This window comes from Mustela nivalis (assembly GCF_964662115.1).
Source record: "Mustela nivalis genome assembly, chromosome: X".
Lineage (NCBI taxonomy): Eukaryota > Metazoa > Chordata > Mammalia > Carnivora > Mustelidae > Mustela > Mustela nivalis.
The window spans coordinates 88,605,708-88,618,613 of record NC_139040.1 but is presented as its reverse complement, the minus strand read 5'-3'; the positions used below and the strand labels follow the sequence as shown (position 1 = coordinate 88,618,613).

The 12,906-nt window shown below is 49.7% G+C and overlaps 1 protein-coding gene across 8 annotated transcripts in view; it reads right to left on the bottom strand.

The window, feature by feature from the left end:
- Positions 1 to 209: 209 nt before the first annotated feature.
- The window catches only part of KDM5C (lysine demethylase 5C), a 32,492-nt gene continuing 19,795 nt past the window's right edge, over positions 210 to 12,906 (bottom strand). For 2 of the 8 annotated variants that reach the window (XM_082716760.1, XM_082716761.1), the window contains exons 13-27: positions 12,464 to 12,583; positions 12,160 to 12,354; positions 7,789 to 7,970; positions 7,576 to 7,700; positions 7,300 to 7,447; positions 6,593 to 6,698; positions 5,589 to 5,947; positions 4,840 to 4,978; positions 4,198 to 4,377; positions 3,914 to 4,051; positions 3,127 to 3,726; positions 2,773 to 2,851; positions 2,440 to 2,639; positions 2,210 to 2,335; positions 210 to 1,097 (exon numbers count right to left, since the gene is read on the bottom strand). In XM_082716760.1, coding sequence (XP_082572886.1) covers positions 960 to 1,097; positions 2,210 to 2,335; positions 2,440 to 2,639; positions 2,773 to 2,851; positions 3,127 to 3,726; positions 3,914 to 4,051; positions 4,198 to 4,377; positions 4,840 to 4,978; positions 5,589 to 5,947; positions 6,593 to 6,698; positions 7,300 to 7,447; positions 7,576 to 7,700; positions 7,789 to 7,970; positions 12,160 to 12,354; positions 12,464 to 12,583 — 2,835 coding nt within the window. In that variant the 3' untranslated portion in view covers positions 210 to 959. Of the gene's footprint in view, positions 1,098 to 1,127; positions 2,336 to 2,439; positions 2,640 to 2,772; positions 2,852 to 3,126; positions 3,727 to 3,913; positions 4,052 to 4,197; positions 4,378 to 4,839; positions 4,979 to 5,588; positions 5,948 to 6,592; positions 6,699 to 7,299; positions 7,448 to 7,575; positions 7,701 to 7,788; positions 7,971 to 12,159; positions 12,355 to 12,463; positions 12,584 to 12,906 lie in introns of those variants that run through there. The other 6 variants (XM_082716762.1, XM_082716763.1, XM_082716756.1 and 3 more) reach the window with 3 other exon arrangements.

Genomic DNA, 12,906 nt, shown 5'->3' with positions numbered 1-12,906 from the left:
ACTCTCTCCCTCTGCCCCTTTCTCCCGCTCACACACACACACTCATTCTCTCTCTAAATAAATGAAATCTGAAAAGCAAAACAAAATTCTGGGGCCCAGAAAGGGGTGGGGGGACTCTGTCCAATATAAAGGAACCATTCATATCTACATTTAAAAGCAAACTCAGCTTGAAACCATCACGCTAAGTGAAAGAACACAGTCACAAAGGATCACAAATTGTATGATTCCATTTATATAAAATGTCCAAAATAGGCAAATCCATATAGATTAGTAGTAGCCTAGGGTTGAAGGGCCAGGGGGGTGGGGGCTGGGGGCTGGGGGGACAGGGGTAATGCCTAAGGAGTGTGGTTTCATTTTGGAATGATGAAAAAACATTCTAAAATATTTTGCAGTGACAGTTGCACAACTAGAATATACTAAAAGCCACTGAATTGTATACTTTAAGTGGGTAAACTGTACGATGTATAAATTATATCACAATAAAGCTGTAAAAGTGAACTTGGGCTGCAAATGACCACACATCTGAGCTTTAGTCTCCATTCACAGGGACAGAAGAAACCCTTTAGGGTAAAGAAAAGTCAGGGAAGCATCCCTGAACATGGCATATGGGTTGGACAGGAAAGCATTCCAGAAAGAATGAGATTATAAATATAACCTTGATCTTAAGGGCAATAAAGCATCATGGATGGTTTTAAGCAGTAACAGTGACATGATCAGATCTGTACTTTAGAAACATCGCTCTAAATCACTGGATTTTACATTTAAAACAGGTAAACTTTACGATGTATAAATTATATCTCAATAAAGCCAAAACCAAAAATGCCTCTGGGGGGCTTGAGGAAGATGGACTGGAGGGTGTAAGGTTGGAGGGGACTGTGGCAGAAGTTTAGGTGAGAGGTGTCAGGCCCACCTGTTGGGAGATGGGGAAAACTGGTCTGGGGATGGGGTAGGAGGGAGACTCAGGATGTCTTGCCCACAGGTAAGGAGAACCCGGTAGAACTTGTTTTCAGAACCCAGAGCTCCCAGACTTCAGCCCTAGTGCTCCCGCCAGCACTGCAGCTGCTCCGCTGACAGGTGATGGAGGCACTGTTCTCCCCCTTCAAAGAGAAATGCACTTCAGAAACATATTTCAAAAAAATGTTGCTAAGGGTTTTATTTCTAACAAGAGGAAAATAATAAAATAAAATTAAAATAGGCTTCAGTTGGAACCAAGTTTCTTGTTTTGCTTTTTTTTTTTTTGAACAAATTAATTACACACCAACAATCTTCTTTTATTACAACATGAACCCAGGAGGAGGAAAGGAGACAGGGTAGGACAGGGAGAGAAGGTCAAGGTGATTGTGAGGACAAGCACCAAAAGCTTTCTTCAGATAACAGGGAGCCAGCTCAGCTCCCAACCAAATTCATTTAAAATAAAAACTGTGAGCACAGCTATGTGAAGTTTCCTCCTCCTGGGTAGAACAGTCAGGGGAAGCGGGGAGGGAAGAAAGGAGAGGAGAGGGAAGGGGAGAGAAAGTGGGTGGGGTGGGGAGGCAGGAAAGGGGAAGGAGGAGAGGGAGGTGAGGTTAGTGTAGCATGGCCTGGCCAGGGCCAGAACTGGGGAGCGAAGGGAGAGGAGTTTCCCCCAGTTTGCATACGCACTGGCCTTGTCTCTGGAATGGTACTGGCCCAGCCCCAGCCACCCCCCTGCCCACCTGCCCATCCATCTATCTGCCTCAGGTGTCTGGGAATGCTGGTTAGAGGCTACCAGGGAGGGGGACTCCAGGGGCCGGCCCCCAGGAGCTGAGGTCTGAACAATACCTTGGAGTCAGAATATAAAAGTCAAGGGACTCAGGGGTGGGCTTGGGGGGGGGGGTGGCCATCCCCCCTTCTTGCCCACCTCCCAAGAAGCAGGCTTGATGGTCAGAAAGAGGATCCTTGAGGCCAAGGGGGGGTCTTTGTTGGGGGTCTGTGCTAGGCTCAGCCACTGTCACAACTGTTGCTGAGGTGGCTGCTGTGGGCAGGGCACATGCAGCCGAGGAGTCAGAGTAGAGAAAGGGGCCGAGGGGCCTGAAGTGGCCCCTAGCGCCGGCTCCAAGCCATTCTGGTTCTCCTGGGTGCTGGGGCTGCCAGTGGTGGGCAGGGGTTGGGGGGGGCCCTCACCCCCAGTCTCCTCCTCCAGCTCCTCCTCCTCCTGGGCCTCCTCGGCCTCTGGCCCTGAGCTCCGTACCCTCTTTGGCTCTAGCTCCTCTCGGGCTGGGTCATCGCCCTCCCCACCCCGATCCACCTTCCGCCGTCGCCGCCTCTCCAATGCCCGGCCCCGTGCCCGGCTCCCATGGCGCTCTGCCTTCTCCAGCTGTGTATCAGACAGGCAGAAAGAGGCGCGGGCCAGTGGTCAGGCCAGGGATCTCTGCCTCCTTGGCCTGACCTCCTGGCCCTGTCCACGATCCCTGTCCTCACCTCCAGAAGCGTGCGGATCCGCTCTACATCTGGAGGCTGCCCAGCCCGCAGTAGCTGCCAGATGCTGTGGTTTTCATCCAGGGTCACCTCAAGCAGGTCCCCTTCTAACATGAGCTCCTCCAGAGGGGCCCGGGTTGCTTCAGGCAGCTCTAATGCGGGGCCAGTCAACTGTGGCAACAGTGAGGACAGCAGCTCCAGGTCTGGTGGGTTGCAGGGACAGGCTGGGTTAGAGGCTGCTCCTGGTTGTATCCCCACCACCACCACCACAGAGCTGAGGAACACAGGGGTCACTGGGGATATGCAAAAAAACAGCCTACCCACACCTAGACCTACCTCTCTTACCTGAGCCCTCCCCAGGGGCTACCTTCTCAGGACTGGTCACATTGTCTCCGTTCTCCAGCAAGCCCGGGACCTGCCAAGGAGAGCAAGGGTGGATGGTGGTAATTGGAGAACGAGGTCCTATTCCCCACCGAACCCAGATTTGGGAAGCTGCGCCTCCTGGAGGAGGAGAGCAGACAAAGACTGCGGCAGGGAGCAGTCTGGGGATCTGGACAGAATGTAGAATGGGGCAGGGAGGCCAGGCCAAGAGAGATCAAAGTCAGAGAACAGAGACAGGGCTGGAGCCTACACGGGGGCAGGGGCTAGGAGATAGGAATGTGAGGGCAAGAGCTGGGTCGGGCAGCTCACCTTGGGCATATCCTTGCCACTGCCTTCTCTGAGAGGGTCAGAGGCAGGGGCTGAAGGGTAGGTAGGGGGCTCCTCAGGCTTGGGTTCAGCCTGCAGCCGCTGGCGAAGCTCAGCCAGCCGTCCCAACAGAGCAGTCACATCCTCAGAGGCCAAAGCCTGCCTGGCGCGGCCTTGCCAGCTGATGGCCCTCTCTGTGAGACACTGCAGGGCCTCGCCCTCAGGCAGCCGCACAGGCAGTCTCTGCAGGGCCACCAGCAGTGCCAGGATGGTCTCCAGGCGCGGGCGCCGTGAGCGCATGCACAGCGGACACAAGAATTTGGTGTCCCACTCCCACCAGGCCAGCAGTGGGGAGGTGGTGAGACTGGGCCTTGGGGAGCTGAGGAGGCGGGGTACCGACACACATCGCCCATGGAACCAGTCCTGGCACAGGTCACACTGCAGAGCTCCCACCCCAGCTGGCACCTGCCCACACACACAGACAGAGGTTGCAGAGGAAGCCGTGGCCGATGACGCCAGTGGACTGGGCTTGGCGGAGTTGGTGCGACGCAGCTGCAGGATACCCTCCTTCTCCTTCTGTTCCCCCTCCTTGAAGGCCACGATCTGGCATGCCCAGGACAGCAGGAGAAGAGATCAGCAGCCTATCCCCTCCCTGCTCTGACACCATTAACATCCTACTCCCAAACTAGGAGAAGCAAGGCCCAGGGAGCAAGCAGTCTGCCCAGAGTTGCTCCCCTCAGACACTTATCACTGCCAGGCTCTCCTCTCACTGTGGGCCCCAGCTCCTTACCACAGAGCCTGGGTCCCTGAGGTCCTGTGCAGACAGTCCCAGCAGCTCTGTGTCAGATTTGTACAAGCCCAGCTCCTTCTCCATCCATCGGCTGCGCTTGGTGCTGTCGGAGCCAGCGTCTGCACACGGGCAGAGCACCTAAGGCAGGCAGACAGGGTGCAGATGAGTAGGCTTCCCCTACCTCCCACTCCCAGTACTGCCCGACCCCAACATCCTCCTCTGAGCCATCTCACAACAGCAGGACTGGAGGCAGGAGAGGCTGGGGATCCGGGTCCAGGCCTTACCTCCAGCAGTGTGTAGCAAGAATTCTTCTTGAGGAAGGTCTTGGAGGCCTTCTCCCTCCAGGAGTGCGCTGTCAGTACCTGCAGCTCTAGCTGTCTCAGCTCCTCCAACCCCACGGGTAGGTCCCGGCCCACAGCCACCAGGCCCTCTAAGTCATCCAAGCAGGGGTAGTGGTCACCATTCTGGGACAGGGACAAAAGAAAGTTCAAGTCAACTTGCTATCATCTATCGAAGTTTCTCTGTGCCCGGTCCTGAGCTGGGAAGAGGCACTAGACTTGCAGTCTTCGGGCAGAACAGAAGAGGGATCATGCTAAGGGAAGCACCCCTACAACTCCTGCACCCAGTGGGTCAGCCTGCAGATAATCCAGTGAGTCCCCATGACCATCAGACTCATCACTTTGTTGTGGTCTGCCCCTTACACCCTCCCCTGCCTCTACCATTCTGACCCTTTCTGCAACTTCTCCACCCTCAGGCTGGCCTTGTGAGCCCGCATCACATGGCTTACCACCAAGCATTTTCCCTCCTCTCAATGTACTGTGCCTGCTTCTCAAGGCAACCCAAACCAGCACAACCCAACATATGCCAGCTCTCCTGGCTGGACTGAAGCTCTAGGGTGGAGGGCCAGGGGGCAACAAGGTCCTTACCTGGATCTCGTCCACATCGGCAATCCAGGCCCGGGCCTTAGCGAGAGCCTCCTTGAGAGCCTGGATGTTGGGCAGGTGAACAGGGATGTTTTCTGCCTCGTGGATTATGGCCTCAAGCGTGGCTGGTGGATGCTTCTGCCTAAAGACAGGGGGAAATAGAGGCCTCAGTCTCGAGTGACCTGCCTAACAAGCAGCCTGGCCTGACCACCGGATGTATCAGCAGGGGCCCCTGGAACTGCCACTTAGGCCTGCTTGCTAGCTAGTACTCTGCCTACAGGGGTCTGCCAGTCCTGCCCGTTCCAGACCGCACGCACCCACCCAACTTCCACCATAGCCTCTGCTTGTCTGCCAATCTGCCAGCCTGTTCATACTGCGTACACGACTGGTGATATTCATCTGGTGTTGTAGTCTGTCAGGTTGCCCCGTGTGTGGCTTTTCCTGACATCTGTCCATCTGCCTGTTAGTTCTTTTGCTCCTGTGCGTGTGCCCACATTAGCCTGTGGAGCTAGTCCTCTATGCATCTCTGTATCTGTCCATCTCTGCTTCCTCATAAGCCTATTTCTGCCTCTAGGTATACATGGAGATTTAAAAAAAAAAAAAAAAAAAAAAAAGCTAGGGAACAAAAAAAGGGAAGAAAGTCAATACACCAACACCAGAGTCTGGTACTCAAGGCCACCCATGGGAATCACTGTTGGCTTTTCCACTAAACTGTGAAGGTTGGGGCATAGGTGGAAGGGTGGTTAACCTACCTGGCCTCCAGGCAGAGGTGGGCTTTCTCCTCCCAGCGTTCAGCAATGGTCAGCAGCTCCTGCAGCTCAGCCCGGGCCTTATCGACAGCAGGGCTAGGGGCCACGCTAGCACCCGCGACCAACAGTCCACGCATGACAGCCAGGGTGCCCCTTCGGGCTGAAGGGGCCAATGTGCGTTTCACCTCATCCAGCCATCGCGCCTGTTCCACCTGCCGCTGGAGCTGCTGGGCCTCAGGAACCTCCACCCCCAGCTGCTGCCCCCTCTCCAACAGGGACTGCAGGAGCCCTGGACTGGAGGGCAATGAGGCCAGGGCCTCACGGACCTCAGCCTGGTAGGCCTCCACCTGTTCCAGAATACCCTACCAGGATACAGAGGAAGAACAAACTCCTCAGCTGGGCCCATCAGAGGTCCCACCACCAAATACCTTGCCCCACCTACCTACTTACCCTCCAGTATTTGGGAAGAGAGCCTAACATGGACTGTGCTCTCCTCTGCCATGCCCTAAGGTTCCCTTCCCGTTAGAATACCATGGGGAACTTGTTAAAACACAGATTCCTGGGCCCCACCTCTAGAGAGTCTTAATAGAGTTTGGTCAGAAGTCTATGCTTTAAATTCCCAGAGCATTCTGATGAATACACCAGGAGACCCTCTGCCCTAAAGACACTCTGCTATGCGTGGCCTCCTCACAAACCCTTACGCTCACACTGGTGTCTACTGCCCTTTGTCCCACCTCTCCTCTCCCTTCCTCAACTTGACTCAGCTTTCCAGGCCCACAAACAACCTTGTTCCTTTCTCCTCTTACATCTCTACCTCTTGATTCCACATCCCATACTTACATCACCTGCCCCTTATGCCTTCCTTGTCTCCCAGCTCCCGTTACTCTCACAGGGGCATCCTGTCTTGCCCTAACATTTAACATTTAAGGAAGACAAGAGTGGCCTGCTGCTCAGGTCTCCCAATCCCCCTGAACCCTCATCAGCACTCTGAGTGCACTCCTCCTCACCTTGACATCCCCAATCTGGTGCATGGCACAAGGCAGGTTGTTCATCTGGTCCAGAAAGGCCCGGAGCTCAGCCAGGGTCATCTGTAGACCAGCCGCCCTGTGGGGCCTATGGAGTTTCACATGTGGGGTTTCAGGTCCAAACCCAGTCCCCTCCCTCCATCTCTGTGCTCAGACTCAATGCTTTTCCTCATACCTGCCCACCTTGATCTTTCCTACTCCACAGTGCCCATCAACTGTCCAGATTGGGGGGGGGGGGTATAAGAAACCAACACATTCATATGATGAAAGCAAAGAATGAGAAGAGGGGAATACAGGATATATTGGGTGGGGGGTAGCTTAGAAATTAAATGACGGTAACAGAAGCTGGACTTTTCAACTCATCCTCTACTCTGAGCTCTCTGATCAGGCTGATGCTTCTCTTCTTGTCCCTAAGCTTTCCACAACTCCTCTTTGCCCACAAAATCCCTAAGCCCGCTGGAAATCTCCAGGTACTGATAAAAAGAACCTTTTCTAGCTTTTTTAGCACTCTTCTCTATTCTAGTTGCCTGATCTCCTTGCCCTCCCAATACCTCTTAGGCCACCTTGCGCCACTGTACTTGTCAGCTTCCTGCTGACGTCATCTGCCTAGTGGCATTCAGAGTCCACTTCCCCTAGACGCTGGCTCCTCAGCAGGCAGAATCTGAGCCTGCCACTTCCCACTGCCATACCCAGCTTCTTGGCCGCTGACGAGTCCCAGAGCCCGGGACACGCAAGCTTCTGCCTCGCTCAGGCAGTTCTTCAGTCGCTGCAATAGCTCACTGTTCGGGAACCTCCGTTCACGGGCCTCGGACTCTAGCGCCCTCAGCTCTTCAAGGCCTGGAGAGAGAATGAAAGCAGCAAGGAGTAGGCAGTATTGAGTAATGGCCAAGGAAGGGGGTGGGGGAGTACAGAAGAAAAGGGAAGAGAACTTGCCTGTGGAGTCCCTCCGTCCCCCCATCACTCACTGCGCTTCCGCCCATCCTCCACCTCCAGGGCCACTCGAACTTTGTTGGCCCAGGTGTCAAAGGACTCAGCCCGAACCTTCAGCTTATGCAGCATGGCAGGGAGCTCATCCAAGGTGTATCGATACCTGGAAGAAGATGGCAGGGAAGCACACGTCTGGCCCAGCTCCGCAGCCCCCTGCTCAGACCACTTCCCTCAGTAGGTCCCCTGCTCACCGCAGGTACTGCCGGCTACTGGAGCACTTGCAGAGGTCATTGATGTGGGAAAGGCAGACAAGGCCGTCTGGGCAGTCATAGCAGGCCAGGGCTGATAGGAAGCACGTGGTCTTGCACTTGATGCACTGGCGCTCATCATCTGGGAGCAGCTCAAAAGCCTCTCGCTCAGCTTCCGTGATGCCCTGGGGGCATTCAACCCATGCGCATTATATTGAACCAGAACAGGGCTGCAGATAGGCCCTATCTCTACCACGACTGAGCCCCACTTTAGTCAGACTCCAATCTGTGCTGAGAGTTCTGGAGAGCAAACTCCACAGAATATACTGCCTCTGTGAAGTTCAAGCTCTTGAAACGGGGAAATCAGATGAACCAGGGCAAGATCAGTGTGGGCTGAGAGGAAAAAAAAAAAATCAGGCACGATTCAGATCAACAGAAAAGGCCTGTAGGGTGAGAGAAGATGAGGAAAGTGGTGGGCCAAGGCACCAGAGAGGTGGCACTGTGTGGGAGTGGCCAAGGGAAAGGCTGTGAACAAGGCTGTGCTGGCTTGTAGTCACTCAGCACCCACTGTGTTCCAGGCACCGCGATGGCAGCTTGGCAGGCAGGACACACTGCAAAGCACATATAGAACTCACAGAAATAAAATTCTGTGCTTGTGTCCAGTGTTTAAAGATACTATTTTTTTTTTTCAACAACACGGCTTCCAAACCTATGCCAATGACTTCATCTGTTACTCAGATGAAGAAAAAGAATCCTGTTCCAAAAATGGAGGAAAAGACAGCTATGCTGAAGTAACTGAAAGACAATATGATGCTATGGATTATGGCCAATTTTAGGGATTTTTAAAGGGAAATTCTTGACTAACAGTTTTTGTTTTATACTGACTATAACACCTAACCTCTGCATTAGATAGGAGTCTGTTGTACATTACAAATCCCACTCTGCCACTTACTAGCTGTGTGACATGGAGTAAATTAAATTTACACCTCTCTAGGTTTCTATTTCCCCATCTTATAAAATGGGAGATAATGGCACCATCTTCATTGTGTTGTCATGAAGATTAACAAAGGTACAGCAACTAAGGACTTAGAAAAATATCGTAACATTTAGAATAAGTGGAATCACCAAAGACCCATAACAGCCAAAACAATCTTGAGAAAGAAGAATAAAGCTGGAGGTATCATGCTTTCTGATTTCAAACTACACTACAAAGCTGTAAAAATTAAAATAGTATGGGACTTGCATAAAAAATGACACAGACCAGTGGAACAGAATTAAGCCCCAGAAATAAACCCTTGCATATACAGTCAGCTAACACTTGGTAAGAGAGCCAAAAATACTCAACAAGGAAAGGATAGTCTTTTCAATAAGTGGCACTGAGAAAACTGAGTAACAATGAGCAGAAGAACAAATGTGGGTCCTTATACCACTCACGAAAATGAACCTGAAATTGATTAAAGATTTAAACATGATACCTAAAACTGCAAAGCTCCTAAAAGAAAACATAGTGGTAAAGTTCCTTGACATTGGTTGGCAATGACATCTTGGATAGGATATCTAAAGCACAAGCAACAAAAGCAGAAATAAGTGGGACTACATTAAGCTATAAAGCATCTGCACAGCAAAAGAAATCATCAACAAAATGAAAAGGAAACCTATGGAATGGTTTACAAATGTAAACCATCTTTTTGATAAAGAGATATATAAGGAACTCATCCAACGTCAATAGCAAAAAACGCCCACAAACAATCTGATCAAAAATAGGCAGAGAACGTCAACAGACATTTTCCAAAGAGATACAAATGGCCAAGAAGTACATGAAAAGATGCTCAATGTGACAATCATCATCATCAGGGAAATGCAAATCAAAGTATCACCTTACACTTGTCAGAATGGCTATTACTAAAAAGACAAGAGATAATAACTGTTAGCAAGGGATATGAAGCAAAAGGAACCCTCATGCACTGTTGGTGGGAATGTAAATTGATAACACTACCTGGAAAACATGATGGAGGTTCCTCAAAAAAATTCAAAACAGAACTACCCTATAATCTAGCAATCTTACTTCTGGATATATATCCAAAGGAAATGAAATCAGAATCTCAAAAGAGGTACTTGCACTCCCATGGTCACTGCAGCATTTTTCACAACAGCCAAGATACAGAAACAACCTAAGAGTCCATCAGTGGATGAACACATCAAGAAGACACAGTATAGACATACAACGGACTATATTATCCAGCCATGAGAAAGGAGGAAATACTACCAATTTTAACAACATGGATGGACCCTGAGAGCATTATACTAAGTAAGTCAGACACAGAAAGACAAAAGACTATAAAATGTCACTTATATGTGGAATCTAAAAAAGCCAAACTCACAGAAACAAGAGTAGCATGGTAGTTTTCAAGGGCTGGGGAGTGTGGGAAATGAAGAGATGTTGGTCAAGGCCATATTCCAGTTAGAAGCTCGGGGAAACCAAATATTTACTATTATTAGCTCTAATTTTCATATTAAGGATACCTATTTCATAGGCCTATCCCATTTTACTAAGGAGGAAACTAAGTCTCAGAGAGAGGGTCTGTAACCTGCTCAAAATAAGAATCTGACTACAGTGTATTTTGACTTTAAAGCCAGAGAATGCTCTAAGTTCAGATGCAGCCTCTAGGCATTTTTGGATCAGATTCCTCTGAGAACTGGATGTGAGCTAGGCGCACTCTCCCTATAAAATTATTCAAACACACACACACACACACACACACACACACACACCCCTCTTTTACAGATTTTTAAGACTGTGAGGGGTGGGTCCAGAACCCTTCTCTAAAGTAAGAGCCAAGTATAAATACTTCTCAATGTCAGGATGAGAATACCTAGTCTTCCCACCTTGCTTTGACTCCCTTCTTATAGTCTGGAACAACCCCAGGGTCATTTAATAACAGTATTGAAGAGAGAGAGAAAATGATGCCTGGGAAAGCCCAGGGGGTTACCAACTAACAACATAAACTTCCAACACTACCACAGTTGAAGTTCTCCTTATAGACCATACTCACGGGAAAGTTATAAAAGAGCTTTAAAATAAGAAAGTGTTACCCTAAATGGGCATCAAGGGGTCCCTCAGGACCAGCATTCCTTTGTAATACTAAAGAGGACTCTTACCAAGTTACTTCCTACTTGGGCAAGTGTGCGGCTTTAGGAAGGCAGCTGAACTATACGAGTAGCAGTCCCACTCAACTATAAACACAACTGACCACACGCTTATGAGAGAATAAAGGAGGACTACCTTAAAAAAATAAAATACGGGCGCCTGGGTGGCTCAGTGAGTTAAAGCCTCTGCCTTTGGGTTAGGTCATGATCCCAGGGACCTGGGACTGAGCCCCGCATCAGGCTCTCTGCTCGGCAGGGAGCCTGCTTCCTCCTCTCTCTCTGCCTGCTTCTCTACCTACCTGTGATCTCTGTCAAATAAATAAATAAAATCTTTTTTAAAAAATAAAAAAAAGTAAAGGAGGACTGCCTTGTATTTGGAAGTATCACCCCAGTATGAACTACTAAATCATCTGAATGTAATATAACGGGCACTTCCTAAGAAATGTTCCATATTTCAATCATTTTCTTCATGTATTAATATTACCAATAATAGCAGCTATTAAAATGCAAGGCCAATTAGTAAATGCATTGACATAAATCACCTTCCTCAAGCTTTATAATTCCCTTGCAAGTTAGGTATTTATTCTCATTTTACAGAGTGGGAAAGTGAGACTATCAGAGGTTAAATAACCTGAAATTAAGCCACCCAGCTAAATCAGCAGCTATAGTTTCATATGCCAGCCTGTCCTGTTGGGTTAATTAAACAATGACAAACAGCAGTGACAACAGCACTTGCTATGTGTCAATTACTTAATAAACATAATCTTTAATCTATCAACTATCCCAAAAGACAAACATCATAATCCCCATTTTTCAGAGGTGGATACTGACAGTGAAGTAAATTAACTTGCTCATAGTTGTTGATAAATGGCAGAGCAGAGAATGGAATGTGATTTTTTTTTTTTAAAGATTTTACTTATTTGAGAGAGAGAGCGTGAGCCAGAAAGAGCACAAGCAGGGGGAGGAACAGAGGGAAAGAGACGAGCACACTCCCTGCTGAGCAGGGAATGCAACATGGGACTTGATCCCAGCCTGGGATCATGACCTGGGCCCAAGTCAGACCCTTAACCAGCTGAGCCACCCAGGAGCCCTGGAATGTGATTTCCAATCCAGATGGATCCAGTTCTTTTTACTATACCCCAAGAATAGAAGCTACGTCTACTTTTTCCTTCCCTCACTTTTACCAGGATAGCATGCCTAATTCAGGGCCCTCTTCTTCCACCCTACCTTCTCAAGCAGGGCCTTTCGTAGACGCCGTTCCTCCTGCACCATGATGAACATTTCCTTATGCACAGCTGCTGCCAGGTTCAGGTCCAGCTTCTCTGGGCAGGCGGCCATCTTACAGATGAGCTCCTCATGGGAGAAGACGCAGTATCTTCGGAGCCGACGATAGTGCTCAATGCACTGGCGCCCAGCTGGCAACTGTGGACAGATTCAAGGCTGAGTGTGGCCAAGTCTGAAGGCTGTGGTGCCTCAGCTTCTCCACAAGCCTCCTGCTTTTCCCTGCCAGCCCACCACACCCCCGACTCACCCAGTCAGCAGTGCAAAAGTTGACAGCCTCTGCAAAGTTGTAGCCTTGGTTGAAGCCACTGTGGTAAGCACGAGGGAAGGTAATGACGAATTCTCCTGCACACTGGTTTGTGCGGACAACCTGAGGAAGAAGAAGGCCAAGGTCACTGAGATAGGTTTTCCAGAGTCAGGAGAAACGATTTAAGAGCAGGATCCTTAAGGAAACAAAGGAGAGAGGAGAGCCTGAAGGAACAGTGTGACAACAGATTCTCAGTTCCTCCAAAAAGAAAGGACCACTGGCCTCGGCTCTCAAAGTTGAGATTTATGTTGCCAGCAACAGGAAGATTTGAGTCAAAAGTAGAAAATGTACATACCAAAACACCTCAACTTTTCTACTTTTATATAAAATTTAAAATACCACTTTTCATTAAGCTGGCAATGGCTTTTTCATTAATAATTACTTTT